This window comes from Leucoraja erinacea, chromosome 8 (genome assembly GCF_028641065.1).
Source record: "Leucoraja erinacea ecotype New England chromosome 8, Leri_hhj_1, whole genome shotgun sequence".
Taxonomy (NCBI): Eukaryota; Metazoa; Chordata; class Chondrichthyes; order Rajiformes; family Rajidae; genus Leucoraja; species Leucoraja erinaceus.
Window position 1 is genome coordinate 2,260,724 of NC_073384.1, and position 17,629 is coordinate 2,278,352.

Below are 17,629 nucleotides of genomic sequence, written 5' to 3' on the forward strand. Positions count from 1 at the left end.
TGTCCTTAGTGTGTGTAGAATAGTGTTAATGTGCAGGGATCGCTGATCGGCACGGACTCGGTGGGCCGAAGGGCCTGTTTCCGCCCTGTATCTCTAAACTAAACTAAAGGAGCTTTGTGGGTGGCATTGAGGTGGAATCAGGCGAAGGTCCTGTATAAGCTGTGGAGGCTGCATCTCCAAACTAAACTATCAGCTTTTGCAAGCATCGTAAACAGTGTGAGTGAGTAGGATTCAACTACACAATCGGATGAATACAAGTGCAATGCCATTGATTCAACACAGAATGTCACCTGGTCCACAGATGTTGGTTGGTAAAGTTGTGTGTATGTTGGTGAACATCTGGACCTTGGTGAAGTTGTGTGGAATCTGCACACCATGTATCAAGTCACAAGTCAAGTCACATTTATTTATATAGCACATTTAAAAAACAACTCTCGTTGGCCAAAGTGCTTTATATTTGTTATAAGGATAGTATAAACAAACAAACTACATACATATATACATATAGCCCTCGCTCAGTGGACGTCAGGAAAGGCTTGGGAGTATAGATAAGATTTTAGTCTTGACTTAAAGAAGTCGATGGAGGGGGCAGTTCTGATGGGAAGGGGGATGCTGTTCCACAGTCTAGGGGCTGCAACCGCAAAGGTGCGGTCGCCCCTGAGCTTATGCCTAGACCGCGGGATATTCAGCAACCCCAAGTCGGCCGATCTGAGGGGCCTGGAGGTGGAGTGGTGGGTAAGAAGACTTTTAATGTAGGAGGGGGCAAGCCCATTGAGGGCATTGTAGACATAGAGGAGGGTCTTGAAATGTATACAGAACCGCACAGGGAGCCAGTGGAGAGAGGCTGTATTGCTTTTGTTTCAGAACTTTCTACAAGCAGGGGGCAGCACAGTGGCACAGCTGGTCGAACTGCTGCCTGACAGCGCCTGAGACCCAGGTTTGATCCTGGCTGTCTATGTGGAGTTTACACGTTCTCCCTGTTACCATGTGGGTTTCCTCCGGGTGCTCCGGTTTCCACCCACATACCAAAGACGTGCAGGTTTGTCGGTTTATTGGCCCTTGTAAAGCATGGAAACAGGCCCTTCGGCCCACCGAGTCCGTCCGCACCGACCAGCCATCCCCACACACTAACACTATCCCACATACACTAGGGGACAATTTACATTTACACCAAGCCAATTAACCTACAAACCTGCACGTCTTTGGAGTGTGGGAGGACCATATAGGAATGCAGGTTTACAAACAAGACACAAAATGATGCAGTGACTCAGCAGGTCAGGCAGCATCTCTGAAGAACATGGATAGGTGACATTTTCAGTCTGAAGAAGGGTTGCGACCTGAAATGTCACCTGAAACGTTTTCAAGAGAGAGTTAGATTTAACTCTTAGGGCTAAAGGAATCAAGGGACATGGGGAAACAACATGAACGGGATACTGATTTTGGATGATCAGCCATGATCATATTGAATGGCAGTACTGGCTCGAAGGGCTGAATGGCCTACTCCTGCACCTATTTTTCTATGTTTCACCACGGGTGCTGCCTGACCTGCTGAGTTACTCCAGCATTTTGTGTCCTTTTTATATAATCATACAGGACTGTGTGGATTACCGTACAAGGTCCAATCAGATCCCTGGGCTGTAACCAAGAAAATGTTGGTCAGTGCAGAAATAGAGGAAGAGATATTTGCAAATACTTGGAGGATTCACAGAGACTCAGGCACGACATGAAATTGAAATGCAACGCGTGTGCCTTCCTTCACAACAGGTGATGTATCTGCGCCTAAAGACTGATGGAGATGCCAGCAATAAATGGCAGAGGCTGGAAACATCACATCACTCTGCTCCTTCCCTGGCACACGCCGGCACTCTGTCACATCCCCCTTGGATTCCAGGCCAGCATCAATATCTCCAGCAGCTACTTACTGTGTCAGGTTCAATCTTGCCTTCAGGATGAAGTAGGAGCAGAGTGTACAGGGGCACTCAGTCATTCATGGTCCACGCTACGATGGAGGGGGCACTGGGACCAACCTGTCATGCCTCCAGGTTAATCCCCGGGATGGCGGGACTGTCATATGCTGAGAGAATGGAGCGGCTGGGCTTGTACACTCTGTGGAGTTTAGAAGGATGAGAGGCTATCTCATTGAAACATATAAGATTGTTAAGGGTTTGGACACGCTAGAGGCAGGAAACATGTTCCCGATGTTTGGGGGAGTCTAGAACCAGGGGCCACAGAGTAACAATAAGGAGTAAGCCATTTAGAACGGAGACGAGGAAATACTTTTTCTCACAGAGAGTGGTGAGTCGGTGGAATTCTCTGCCTCAGAGGGCTGTGGAGGCCGGTTCTCTGGATACTTCCAAGAGAGAGATAGAGGGGGCTCTTAAAAATAGTCAGGGGAGTCAGGGGATATGGGGAGAAGGCAGGAACCGGGTACTGATTGGGGATGATCAACCATGATCACATTGAATGGCGGTGCTGGCTCGAAGGGGCGATTGGCCTACTCCTGTCATCTGTTGTCTAGTGTCATGGTCATGCAACAAACTCGAGCATGTTTCTTGTATGTGGACCACACTCTAAAGAATATTCTGCTCAGATGAAGAGGAGGCGTTAGCTATTGTCTTTGGCATTATAATAGTCACAGCATGGAAACAAGCCCCTTCAGCACAACCTGCCCACACCAGCCAACATAGACACATAGAAACACAGCCCCTCTAACCCCACCCCCACTGTGTGTGTGTGTGGGGGGTGGTTAAAGTGTGTGTGACGCTGTAGGCTCCCCACCCCCCCAACGGGTCCCGCTTGGTCTAGTTGGGTATAGAAGCAAGGAACTGCAGATGCTGGTCTATACCAGCACTAGACACAGAGTGCTGGAGTAACTCAGTGGGTCAGGCAGCATCTGTGGAGAACATGGATAGGTGACGTTTCACATGAGTGCTGGAGTAACTCAGCGGGTCAGGCAGCATCTGTGGAGAACATGGATAGGTGACGTTTCACATAGTGCTGGAGTAACTCAGCGGGTCAGGCAGCATCTGTGGAGAACATGGATAGGTGACGTTTCACAGAGTGCTGGAGTAACTCAGGGGTGCAGCAGCATCTATGGAGCTAAGGAAATAGGTAACGTTTCGGGCCGAAACCCGTAAGGGTTTCGGCCCGAAACGTTGCCTATTTCCAGAAGGATTTCGGCCCGAAACGTTGCCTATTTCCTTAGCTCCAGAGATGCTGCTGCACCATAACTGAGTGGGTCAGGCAGCATCTGTGGAGAACATGGATAGGTGACGTTCCACAGAGTGCTGGAGTAACTCAGCGGGTCACAGAGTGCTGGAGTCACTCAGCGGGTCAGGCAGCATCTGTAGAGAACATGGATAGGTGACGTTTCACAGAGTGCTGGAGTAACTCAGCGGGTCAGGCAGCATCTGTGTAGAACATGGATAGGTGACGTTTCACACAGTGCTGGAGTAACTCAGCAGGTCAGGCAGCATCTGTGGAGAACATGGATAGGCGACGTTTCACAGAGTGCTGGAGTAACTCAGCGGGTCAGGCAGCATCTGTGGAGAACATGGATAGGTGACGTTTCACAGAGTGCTGGAGTAACTCAGCGGGTGCAGCAGCATCTATGGAGCTAAGGAAATAGGCAACGTTTCGGGCCGAAACCCTTACGGGTTTCGGCCCGAAACGCTGCCTATTTCCAGAAGGATTTCGGCCCGAAACGTTGCCTATTTCCTTAGCTCCATAGATGCTGCTGCACCATAACTGAGTGGGTCAGGCAGCATCTGTGGAGAGAACATGGATAGGTGACGTTTCACAGAGTGCTGGAGTAACTCAGCGGGTCAGGCAGCATCTGTGGAGAGAACATGGATAGGTGACGTTTCACAGAGTGCTGGAGTAACTCAGCGGGTCAGGCAGCATCTGTGGAGAGAACATGGATAGGTGACGTTTCCTTCCCTTCACCACCAAGGCACTACCCTACCCGCGGTCATTTGAGGCTGGGCTGATCGGACCTGGTCATTTCTTGCATCTAGATCTTCACCCCACCCTCTACTTTCAGACTGAAGGGTCCCGACCCAAAAAGTCACTTATCCATGTTCTCCACCCAAAACGCCACCTATCCATGTTCTCCACAGATGCTGCCTGACCCGCTGAGTTACTCCAGCACAAAGTCATGCACAGGCATCCTCCATGAGAGGACAGTCATACTCGTTTCGAGTGACCACCAGTGAGGAGTCTGGTCACAGTGTTGATTAATAATCAACGCATATGTTAAAGTATTAATCGCATTTGTATTATCAACTCTCTGAGGTGCACATTGTTTATAGAGTCTGGAGGAGCCATACAGATCCATGCATTAGAATCTCAAGTCTTGTTGCCTTAACACAGCGCACAATAATCAGAGAACCCAGATGGTAGTCGGTGTGTGTTAACGGCCGGTCCCACTAGCATGCGACTGCAAGCGGCGAGCGCGACCTCACGTGGTCGCTTGAGCCGTATGACCTCGCGGGGCCGGTCCCACTTCGATCGCCAGAGCCGTATGGAGTTGTGCGGAGCTGGTCCCGACATCGCGCGGGGCTCCGAAAAACTGACACTGTCCAAAAATTCTGCACGACAACGGCCTGTCGGCCCGCAGCCGCATTGAGGCCGTACATAGCGTCTCAACGCCGTGCGCAGCGTCTTGACGGTGTACGCCTAGCGCGTGGCATTGCGCGATGACGTCACCGCCCGGCGTGGCGTTGCGTGATGACGTAATCACCCGACGCCGTGCGACGTCCAAATTCAGTCGGCCCGCCTTCTGCCCAGCTGGTTGGTGAGTATGATGTCTGGACCAGCCCTGCACAACTGCAGACGGCTCCGCGGTTGGAAGTGGGACCGGCCCTGCAAGGCCGTACGCCTCAAGCCACCACGTCTGGTCGCGCTAGAAGCTGGTGGGACAGGCCCTTTAGGTACTGTGATACCCATTACTTGATCCCAGCCTACTGCTGGACTGTCCTGCACTGGTTCTCCTTGCTCCACTCAACAGCTTCCTTGATTTGACAACTACATTCAGTTAAAAACATTTCAGTTCATTCTTTAATCCAAAGTTTTTTTTTCTCTTCCTTATTCAGGTTGGATTAATGAGAAATGGTAAACTCCTTGTAGAAGCACCACCTGATTATTTAATAAGATTCTACAGCATGTCAGTGAGTACTGATGACATTTCTGAATCAGCCGCTAGTGAATTGTACACAACTAATATATCATACGGCACTGACTTTCTTTATCTGACGATTATTTCAGTCATTGGAGACCGTATTCCTGAAGTTGTGTAAAATCTCAGATCAGTCGACAACTGACTCTGGTGTTTTCCAAAAGAATAAACACAGATTCAGGGTGAAAAACGTGCAGGAGACGCAGCCGATTCTCAACGGGGACATCGATCACAACAAGTTGAAAGGTGAGATGTGAAACTAGCTGGTGGCCTTTTCCTCGTTTTCACTCTGACCTTCCTCAGTGAAGTGACTGACATTGGCTGCTTGAATCCCCCGATACAATCCCTCGATACAATCCCTCGATACAGACCCTCGATACAGACCCTCGATACAATCCCTCGATACAATCCCTCGATACAATCCCTCGATACAATCCCTCGATACAGACCCTCGATACAATCCCTCGATACAGACCCTCGATACAATCCCTCGATACCCCCGATACAATCCCCCGATACAGACCCTCGATACAATCCCTCGATACAATCCCTCGATACAGACCCTCGATACAATCCCTCGATACAGACCCTCGATACAATCCCCCGATACAACCCCTCGATACAACCCCTCGATACAACCCCTCGATACAACCCCTCGATACAACCCCTCGATACAGACCCTCGATACAATCCCTCGATACAATCCCCTCGATACAATCCCTCGATACAATCCCTCGATACAATCCCCAATCCCTCGATACAATCCCTCGATACAATCCCTCGATACAATCCCTCGATACAATCCCCCGATACAATCCCTCGATACAATCCCTCGATACAATCCCTCGATACAATCCCTCGATACAATCCCTCGATACAATCCCTCGATACAATCCCTCGATACAATCCCCCGATACAATCCCTCGATACAATCCCTCGATACAGACCCCCCCCCTCGATACAATCGATACAATCCCTCGATACAATCCCTCGATACAATCCCTCGATACAACCCCTCGATACAATCCCTCGATACAGACCCTCGATACAATCCCCCGATACAACCCCTCGATACAACCCCCTCGATACAAACCCTCGATACAACCCCTCGATACAAACCCTCGATACAATCCCTCGATACAGTCCCTCGATACAATCCCTCGATACAGACCCTCGATACAATCCCCCGATACAACCCCTCGATACAGACCCTCGATACAATCCCTCGATACAGACCCCCGATACAATCCCTCGATACAGACCCTCGATACAATCCCTCGATACAATCCCTCGATACAATCCCCCGATACAATCCCTCGATACAATCCCCCGATACAATCCCTCGATACAGACCCTCGATACAATCCCCCGATACAAACCCTCGATACAGACCCTCGATACAATCCCTCGATACAGACCCTCGATACAACCCCTCGATACCCTCGATACAACCCCTCGATACAGACCCTCGATACAATCCCCCGATACAAACCCTCGATACAGACCCTCGATACAGACCCTCGATACAACCCCCCGATACAATCCCTCGATACAATCCCTCGATACAATCCCTCGATACAATCCCCCGATACAATCCCTCGATACAATCCCTCGATACAATCCCTCGATACAATCCCTCGATACAATCCCTCGATACAATCCCCTCGATCCCCTCGATACAGACCCTCGATACAAACCCCAGATACAATCCCTCGAGATACAATCCCTCGATACAATCCCTCGATACAATCCCTCGATACAATCCCTCGATACAGACCCTCCCTCGATACAATCCCCAGATACAATCCCTCGATACAATCCCCAGATACAATCCCTCGATACAATCCCTCGATACAACCCCCCGATACAATCCCCCGATACAATCCCTCGATACAACCCCTCGATACAACCCCCCGATACAATCCCTCGATACAATCCCTCGATACAATCCCCCGATACAATCCCCAGATACAATCCCTCGATACAACCCCTCGATACAAACCCCCGATACAATTTACAAGCATTTTACAAGCCCTAGTGGCAACTGAGAGCCATTGCAATAACCAGCATGGACAGTGAGGCCGAAGGGTCTGTTTCCATGCTGTATGACTCTATGAATGTAGTACATAGCCCAGAATGGAATGTGTGTCAACTCACATTGGCCGTGCATGAAGCCTGGAGCCGGATCTGTTTTTATCTTTTCACCTGCAGTGGACTGGAAGTTGTGGATGAGAAGCCAGATCCCTAAATGGAGAAACATTGCGGCTTTGGTGATTAAAACCTTCACTAGGATCAGAAGGATGCCTGGGTACGTGACGAGGGTTGCAACCGGGTGATTTATCCGGCTCGCCATTAATAAACGCGGTTCAGACACACACCAGAATGTCTGTCTACACTTAAAGTTCCAACGTCACAAAGATCATTGCAGACACCCCACACACTGGTGGCTCATTCAATGAGGGGGACTCATACAGTGTATCCATGTTTAACAGACACGTAGACAGATACATGGACAGGAAGGGTTAGAGGGAATGTTTAGTAGAGTGTTAAATTTGTTCATGATATATGTATTTTTATTTCTATTTATTTTTAATGGACACTGGTTGAGCAACGTTTTTTGTTTCCTCTGGGTATGTGAATACTCAGGAAATGACAATAAAGATATACAATACAATACAATACATGGGCCAAACGCGGCCAAATGGGATTCACTTACATGGAGCATCTTGGCCAGCATGGACGAGTTGGGCTGAAGGGCCTCTTTCCTTTTGTATGACCATGCAGATGAAATTCAGTAGCAATGTGCAGAGTCGAGCAATTTGGTAATAAGAATAAAGGCGTAGATTATTTTCTAAATGGAGAGAATCCAAATCGGAGGATACAAAGGGACTTGGGAGTGCTGGTGCAGGATTCCCAAAAAGTAAATTTGCAAGTCAAATTGGTAGTAAGGAAGGCAAATTCAATGCCAGCATTTATATCGAGGACTGAAATACAAAAACAGGGATGTAATGCTGAGGCTCTATAAGGCGCTGGTCAGGCCACATTTGGAATATTGTGAGCAATTTTGGGCCCCATATCTGAGGAAGGATGTGTTGGCTCTGGAGAGGGTCCAGAGGAGGTTTACAAGAATGATTCCAGGTATGAGGGGATTAACCTATGATGAGCATTTGACAGCACCGGGCCTGTACTCGCTGGAGTTTAGAAGAATGAGGGGGGGGGGACCTCATTGAAATGTACAGAATAGTGAAAGGCTTGGATAGAGTGGATGTGGAGAGGATGTTTCCACAAGTGGGAGAGTCTAGGACCAGAGGTCACAGCCTCAGAATTAAAGAGTGCTCTTTTAGAAAGGAGGTGAGGAGGAACTTCTTTAGTCAGAGGGTGGTGAAACTGTGGAACTCATTGCCACAGAGGGCTGTGGAGGCCAAGTCAATGGATATTTTTGAGGCAGATATAGGCAAATTCTTGATTAGAACGGGTTTCAAGGGTTATGGGGAGAAGGCAGGAAAATGGGATTTGTCGGCAGAGATCAGCCATGATTGAGTGGTGGAGTGGACTCGATGGGCCGAATGGCCTAATTCTACTCCTATAACTGCTGAATGTGTGACTGACTATTTTGGATGTAATTGTGTGAATCCCAACAAGCAGCTGGAAGGTAATGTTGTACTGTCACTCATAGACTCATACAGTGTGGAAACAGCCCCTTCAGCCCAACTTGCCCATGTCGACCAACATGCCCCATCTACACTAGTCCCACCCGTCTGCCTTTGACCCATGTATTCCTCTAAACCTGTCCTATCCAAGTACCTGTCTAACTAAACGTTGGGATAGTCCCAGCCTCAACTACCTCCTCCGGCAGCTCGTTCCATAAACCCACCACCCTCTAACGTTGCCCCTAGGTTACAATGACATCTTTCCCCTCTCACCTTAAACTTTGTTTCTTCATTCCCCAACTCTAGTAAAAGACCATTTACTCAATCTCTTCCTCTCATGATCTGGTACACCTCTATAAGATCACCCCTCATCTTCCTGTGCTCCAAAGAATAAAGTCCTAGTCTGCCTAACCTCTCACTACAGCTCAGGCCATCGAGTCCTGGCAACATACTTGTAAAGCGCCCTGGAGAGGAAAAGACTACAAAAAGTAGTAAACACTTCCCAGTCCATCATCGGCTCTGACCTCCCTTCCATCGAGGGGATTTATCGCAGTCGCTGCCTCAAAAAGGCTGGCACTATCATCAAAGGCCCACACCATCCTGGCCACACACTCATCTCCCTGCTACCATCAGGTAGAAGGTACAGGAGCCTGAAGACTGCAACGAACAGGCTCAGGAATAGCTACTTCCCCACAGCCATCAGGCTATTAAACCTGGCTCGGACAAAACTCTGATTATTAATAACCCTTTATCTGTTATTTGCACTTTATCAGTTTATTTATTAATGTGTTTATATTTATATAAGATTACTAGACTAAGTGGGACCCGTTGGGTCCCATGTTCACACGGAAGGGCTGGTCCCCCGACGCAATATTCCACCTCTCCACCAATTCCAATATTGGTGGCCAGTGGGGGGGGCTTTCTGGAGCGCTGGTATGGGTTCTTGGGGTGTTATCTCAGTCCCTCAAGCCTGATCTGCTGGCAGCTCACTCACGGCTGGTGGGCTGGCAGTTGACTCATGACTATTCCTTGAAATTCCTTTTCAAGCAGGGTGCAAGGCCACCAAATTCAAATCCATTGTCCTACCATTTCAAGCAGGGTGCAAGACCACCAAATTCAAATGCAAGGCCGCCAAATTCAAGTGCAGATTCATTCCACTTCAAGCAGGGTGCAAGACCACCAAATTCAAATGCAGTTTCATACCATTTCATGCAGGGTGAAACCACCATAAAACCACACAAAACACCAAACTCACAGTTCAGTAGACACTCAGTGTGTTCAGTTGATTCACAGCTCAGACAGTCGTGACCTCTCCCTCCCCCATCATGCAGAGACTGAGCCACACCCACACTTCCTGGTTTTATAACCCCTCCCCCTCTCACCGGAAAAAGTGTGGCCTTCATGGCGTGATTGACAGGAGAGACATTCTCAACATTTTTTAAACACTAATAACACTTTTATTTTTCATTGATGGGAAGAATTCTCTGCACCTGCTGAGCAGAGGGGGACTGAGTAAAATGGCCAAAAATCACAGCCGCAAGTGGTAGCGTTTTATCTAAATTCAATATGCAGTGCAAACAGGAAGTAAGTGCATTTGCAGTAGTGCCTTTTAACTTCAAGCCAAAGCACCCGCCACCATTTCAGTAAGTAGTGCCTTTTAACTTCAAGCCAAAGCACCCGCCACCATTTGCAGTAAGTAGTGCCTTTCAACTTCAAGCCAAAGCACCCGCCACCATTTGCAGTAAGTAGTGCCTTTCAACTTCAAGCCAAAGCACCCAATCCACCATTTGCAGTAAGTGCCTTTCAACTTCAAGCCAAAGCACCCAAACAACCATTTGCAGGCAGTGCCTTTTTACTTCAAACAAACCATATTTTCATTTTCAAACCACATTAAGGGCTCACAGTTGAGTAGACATGTGTTCAGTGTTATTCAGAGCTCAGAGAGACGTGACCCTTTGGCTTCATCCATCTTGCAGAGACTGAGTGAGGCACACCACTTCCTGGTTTTATAGTCCTTCACCCTCCCTCCAGCAGGGGCAGCAGAGAGAATGGTGAATTAAAAATAAACATTAATATCTCTCTGATTTGTCAACGATGGGAAAAATCCTCCAGTCTAGGAATGCGGAGGGGGTCTCTGAGCGAGGTGGCCAAAAATGACGGCCGTAGGAGGCGGCGTTCTCTCGGAAATCGCAGCACAGTGGGCCAAAAGAAGTCAAGATCAGAGTTTTAGTAATATAGGTATGGGCACACTGATCTGTTTTGTAGTAAATGCCTACTATGTTCTGTTGTGCTGAAGCAAAGCAAGAATTTCATTGTCCTATCAGGGACATATAACAATAAACTCACTTGAACTTGAACTTGAACTAAGTTCTGGAGAGAAGGAATGGGTAACGTTTCTCCAGTCTAAAGACGGGTCTCGACCCGAAACATCACCCATTCCTTCTCTCCAGAGATGCCACCTGTCCCGCTGGGTTACTCCAGCTTTTTTGTGTCTATCTTCAGAATTTTCCGGGAGGCGGAAGTGCAGACCGTGACCTGAGCATCACCTTCTCTGTCTCACAGGTCTCTCGGATTCCAGTTCGTGCTGCCCGTCATTCAGATCTCACTGATCTGTCTGTGTATCGGGGGCAATCCTCGCGACCTGCCCGTGGCTGTGGTGAACAATGACACAGGACAGCCTGCCTTCAGTCACAGGCTCCTGTGGCGCCTTGATAACAACACCATTATCCAGGTTACTGATTCAGCCTCTTCCCACTCTGCCTTGCTCTTTCTCCTTCTAGGGCACAGATCTCACTTCCTTCTAAGTAGTGTAAGTACATTTAGACAATAGACAATAGGTGCAGGAGCAAGCCATTTAGAACGGAGACGAGGAAACACTTTTTCTCACAGAGAGTTAATAATAATAATAATAATAATTTTATTTATAGAGCACTTTAAAAACAAACATAGCTGCAACAAAGTGCTGTACATCACTAATCATTGACAAAAAAGTTAATACACACCAAAAATAACAATCAAAAGAAATAGTAGGAAAAGACATGTAAAATAAAGAAACATCAAAAACACCACAAACAGAAGCAAAGCCTCAGGCATGGTCAAAAACCAGGGAGTACAAATGCGTTTTAACACTGGATTTGAAGATGGACAGTGAGGGGGCCTGTCTGGTGTGCAATGGCAGGGTGTTCCAGAGTGCCGGAGCAGCAACAGAGAAGGCTCTATCCCCTCTGAGCCTCCGACTAGACCTCGGTACCTCCAGGAGCAGCTGACCAGCTGACCTGAGGGACCGGGCAGGAGTGTATGGGTGGAGCAGCTCAGAGAGGTAAGGCGGGGCGAGCCCATTCAGAGATTTAAAAACAAATAACAGTTGTGAGTCTGTGGAATTCTCTGCCTCAGAGGGCGGTGGAGGCGGGTTCTCTGGATGCTTTCAAGAGAGAGCTAGATAGGGCTCTTAAAGATAGTGGAGTCAGGGGATATGGGGAGAAGGCAGGAACGGGGTACTGATTGGGGATGATCAGTCATGATCACATTGAATGGCTGTGCTGGCTCGAAGGGCCGAATGGCCTTACTGCCCCTATTGTCTATTGTCTATTGTCTAAATGTACTTGCACTATTTGCCTGAGTCATTCCCTGCAGCGATGGCTTGGTCTCTAGTAAGGAAGGTCCTCCTGGTTTTTCAGTGTCCATCTTGTGCTGATGCTTCTGTGGATGTGTGTTTAAATGTCTGTGGAGATGCCTTTGTTAAATGAACCACAGTGTGAAATGTGAGGACATCACTTCATCTTTTGCGAGATTAGCAGTGAGGAATATCCCACGGTAGACTCTAGATACCTCTTGTGGGAATGGGCGGCACGGTGGTGCAGCGGTAGAGCTACCGCCTTACAGCGCCAGACACCTGCATTCCATCCCGACTACGCAGTTTGGACTTTCTCCCCGTGACCTGCGTGGGTTTTCTCCGAGATCTTCCTTTTCCTCCCATGCTCCAAACACGTGCAGGTTTGTAGGTTACATAGAAACATAGACAATAGGTGCAGGAGGAGGCCATTCGGCCCTTCGAGCCAGCACCGCCATTCATTGTGATCATGGCTGATCGTCCCCTATCAATAACCCGTGCCTGCCTTCTCCCCATATCCCTTGATTCCACTAGCCCCTAGAGCTCTATCTAACTCTCTCTTAAATCCATCCAGTGGCTTGGCCTCCACTGCCCTCTGTGGCAGCGAATTCCATAAATTCACAACTCTCTGGGTGAAAAAGTTTTTTCTCACCTCAGTCTTAAATGACCTCCCCTTTATACTAAGACTGTGGCCCCTGGTTCTGGACTCGCCCAACATTTGGGAACATTTTTCCTGCATCTAGCTTGTCCAGTCCTTTTACAATTTTATATGTTTCTATAAGATCTCCCCTCATCCTTCTAAACTCCAGTGAATACAAGCCTAGTCTTTTCAATCTTTCCTCATATGACAGTCCCGCCATCCCAGGGATCAATCTGGTGAACCTATGCTGCACTGCCTCAATCACAAGGACAGAGCCATGCACCAGTCTCAGCACCTGCAGCTGGTGTCAGCCTCTTGGTTTATACAATACAGATGTTGAGAGAAACGTTGAGCCCATTTCATTTCACAATCTCCGAGACGATGGGTCTCCTAGCAACTGATGCCTGGCTGGTGAAGGAAGCACTTGCAGCAGCGGGTGTTTGAGAACGGAAGAGAGGAAATGTTCCAGGCGCCGTGTTTAGTGAGTGAGCTGTTGATCAGGAACGGAGACATCATCTCACCAGGGAACGGTGAAGTTGGTTGAGGATGAAACCTTCCTCGTCAGTGTAGACCTGCGGCAATCTCCCAGCTCAGTAATGCAGCGTTGGGGTTGCACGCTAACACAGTGAGAGGCTACCAGGGACCTACCACATTGCAATGAGAGGAGGAGTGCACAGTCACAGCTGAACGGTGAAGAAAGGCAGGTGCCAGAGAAACAGGAAGCCAGGCAGCATCTGCAGAGAGAGAGGAAGGCAGAGTCAACCTGTATAACCATATAACCATATAACAATTACAGCACGGAAACAGGCCATCTCGGCCCTACAAGTCCGTGCCGAACAACTTTTTTCCCTTAGTCCCACCTGCCTGCACTCATACCATAACCCTCCATTCCCTTCTCATCCATATGCCTAACCAATTTATTTTTAAATGATACCAATGAACCTGCCTCCACCACTTCCACTGGAAGCTCATTCCACACCGCTACCACTCTCTGAGTAAAGAAGTTCCCCCTCATGTTACCCCTAAACTTCTGTCCCTTAATGCTGAAGTCATGTCCTCTTGTTTGAATCTTCCCTATTCTCAAAGGGAAAAGCTTGTCCAAAAGCCTGTAGATACAAGGAACTGCAAGTGCTGGTTTATACAAAAGGACACAGAGTGCTGGAGTAACTCAGCAGGTCAGGCAGCATTCATAGTGAGAGGATTTGAGTATAGGAGCAAGGAGGTCCTACTGCAGTTGTACAGGGCCCTGGTGAGACCACACCTGGCGAGACCCCTGGTTCTGGACTGCCCCAACATGGGGAACATTTTTCCAGCATCGAGCCTGTCCAATTCCTTAAGAATGTTATATGTTTCTATAAGATCCCTTCTCATCCTAAATTCCAGTGAATATAAGCCCAGTCGATCCATTCTTTCATCATATGACAGTCCCGCCATCCCGGGAATTAACCTGGTGAACCTACGCTGCACTCCCTCAATAGCAAGAATGTCCTTCCTCAAACTAGGAGACCAAAACTGCACACAATACTCCAGTTGTGGTCTCACCAGGGCCCTGTACAACTGCAGTAGGACCTCCTTGCTCCTAAACTCAAATCCTCTCGCAATGACGGCCAACATGCCATTTGCTTTCTTCACTGCCTGCTGTACTTGCATGCTTACTTTCAGTGACTGATGTACAAGGACACTCGTTGCACCTCCCCTTTTCCTAATCTGACCCCATTCAGATAAAAAACATAATCCTCCGACATTTTCGCCACCTCTAACGGGATCCCACTACTGGCCACATCTTCCCATCTCCACCCCTTTCCATTTTCCGCAGAGACTGTTCCGTCTGCAACTCCCTGGTCAACTCGTCCCCTCCCACCCAAACCACCCCCTCCCCTTTATAACAAGAGGAATCGAATATAGGAGCAAAGAGGTCCTGCAGTTGTACAGAGTCCTAGTGAGACCACACCTGGAGTATTGTGTGCAGTTTTGGTCTCCTAATGTGAGGAAGGACATTCTTGCTATTGATGGAGTGCAGCGTAGGTTTACAAGGTTAATTCCCGGGATGGCTGGACTGTCATATGCTGAGAGAATGGAGCGGCTGGGCTTGTACACTCTGGATTTTAGAAGGATGAGAGGGCATCTTATTGAAACATATAAGATTTGGGTTTGGACACGCTAGAGGCAGGAAACATGTTCCCGATGTTAGGGGAGTCCAGAACCAGGGGCCACAGTTTAAGAATAAGGAGTAAGCCATTTAGAACAGAGACGAGGAAACGCTTTTTCACACAGAGAGTGGTGAGTCTGTGGAATTCTCTGCCTCAGAGGGTGGTGGAGGCGGGTTCTCTGGATGCTTTCAAGAGAGAGCTGGATAGGGCTCTTATAAATAGCGGAGTCAGGGGATATGGGGAGAAGGCAGGAACGGGGTACTGATTGTGGATGATCAGCCATGATCACATTGAATGGCGGTGCTGGCTCATAGGGCTGAATGGCCTCCTCCTGCACCTATTGTCTATTGTTCCCAGGTACCTTCCCCTGCAACAGCAGGAGATGCAACACCTGTCCCTTTACCTCCCCACTCGACTCCGTCCAAGGACCCAAACATTCTTTCCAGGTGAGGCAGAGGTTCACTTGCACCTCCTCCAACCTCATCTACTGTATCCGCTGTTCCAGGTATGGGCTCCTGTACATCAGCGAGAGACCAAGCGCAGGCTCGGCGATTGTTTCACTGAATACCTGCGCTCAGTCCGCCTAAACCCACCTGATCTTGTTGCTCAGCACTTTAACTCTCCCCCTCATTCCCACACTGACCTTTCTGTCAAATTGGAGGAACAGCGCCTCATATTTCCCTTGGGTAGCTTACACCCCAACGGTATGAACATTGACTTCTCTAACTTCAAGTAACTCTTGCTTTCCCTCTCTCCACCCCTTCCCCTTCCCAGATTTCCTACCAGTCTTACTGTCATTGACTACATTTTATCTCTGTACTGTCCACTCCCCTGACATCAGTCTGAAGAAGTGTCTCGACCCGAAACGTCACCCATTCCTTCTCTCCAGAGATGCTGCCTGACCCGCTGAGTTACTCCAGCACTCTGTGAAACGTCACCTATCCATGTTCTCCACAGATGCTGCCTGACCCGCTGAGTTACTCCAGCACTCTGTGAAACGTCACCTATCCATGTTCTCCACAGATGCTGCCTGACCCACTCAGTTACTCCAGCACTCTGTGTCCTCCTGAGAAGAAGGCTGCTAGTTTGAAGAGATGCATCATGTGGAGGAAACACTTGAATTTTCAACAGCATTACTGAGATGCCTTTCTAAAACACAGAACTGTCCAGTTCTGTCTGAAGAAGGGTCTCGACCCGAAACGTCACCCATTCCTTCTCTCTAGCGCTGCTGCCTGTCTCGCTGAGTCACTCCAGCATTTTGTGTCTCCCAGTTCTGTCTGACTTGTGCCTGGAAACTCCAGGCATTTGGACATAGTGTAAGAGTAAACAAGTGTCTGAGATCACTGGCCAGGCCAGGAGATGCCACAGCCTGCCATATCCATTCCTAGCGCTCGCAGTGAGGTGACCAATGCACTGTCTTCTTTGTGAATTACTGAGTAATTTGTGAACGGCTGAGAAAGCTGTTACACTTCCAGCAATTACATTTGATATGAAAACAAAAATAGGTTAATTGTTCTTTTAAAATCCAAGTACACTTTGGATCTTGAATCACAACTTAATTTGTTCACCTGCGGTTTCTTGTGCATTACTCATTGCTAACTGTATCTTGCAGGTTCACTTAAACCAGTCCGATGCCATTCAGGGTGTAAAAGATGGGACATACTGGGGAGTGATTGGCTTTGGAGCAAACTACACACAAGATATTCTCTTAAGGTAAATGACGACACAGCAACTGACAGCGGTAGAGTTGCTGCCTCACAGCGTCAGAGACCCGGGTTCCATCCTGACAACGGGTGCTGTCTGTACGGAGTTTGTACGTTCTCCCCGTGACCGGCGTGGGTTTTCCCCGGGTGCTCCGGTTTCCTCCCACAGTCCAAAGCATACAGGTGTGTAGGTTAATTGGCTTGGTGTAAGTGTAAATTGTTCCTAGTGTGTGTGTAGGGTAGTGTTAGTGTGCGGGGATCGCTGGTCGGCACGGTCTTGGTGGGCCGATGAGTCTGTTTCCATCCTGTATCTCTAAACTAAACTAAACTAAACTAAAAGACAGGTTGTGAAGGTATGTACATACATCAAGATGTGTCTCAGTGCAGCTAGACTCACCCTGTGAGCAACTACTGCGACCAAATCAATCACAGGTCTCTCTCAAGGGCACCATGTGTGTTAATATGTGGTTTCCTCTCAGGGCAACACAGAAGAAGATTGAGGACAGTGCGGTTGATGGAGGTTCGATCCATCTCTGGCTAGATATGACTAGTAAGTGCGTTTAAATTATTTCCTGGGACCAGTGGCAAAGATGAATGTTCATACAACCAGCAATATAAAAACATTTCTTATTTCCCTTGCGTTCCTAGCATCCAAAGGGGAACATAGTTCAGGGTAGTTTCAATTCCATAGGTGTAGGAG

At 48.4% G+C, this 17,629-nt stretch overlaps 1 protein-coding gene across 1 annotated transcript in view; it reads left to right on the forward strand.

Moving 5' to 3' along the window:
• The window catches only part of abch1 (ATP-binding cassette, sub-family H, member 1), a 101,516-nt gene that overhangs the window by 26,220 nt on the left and 57,667 nt on the right, over window positions 1–17,629 (forward strand). Inside the window, exons 7-12 of the mRNA XM_055638835.1 lie at window positions 5,094–5,168; window positions 5,266–5,422; window positions 7,388–7,484; window positions 11,389–11,557; window positions 16,839–16,939; window positions 17,409–17,479. Coding sequence (XP_055494810.1) covers window positions 5,094–5,168; window positions 5,266–5,422; window positions 7,388–7,484; window positions 11,389–11,557; window positions 16,839–16,939; window positions 17,409–17,479 — 670 coding nt within the window. The remainder of the gene's footprint in view (window positions 1–5,093; window positions 5,169–5,265; window positions 5,423–7,387; window positions 7,485–11,388; window positions 11,558–16,838; window positions 16,940–17,408; window positions 17,480–17,629) is intronic.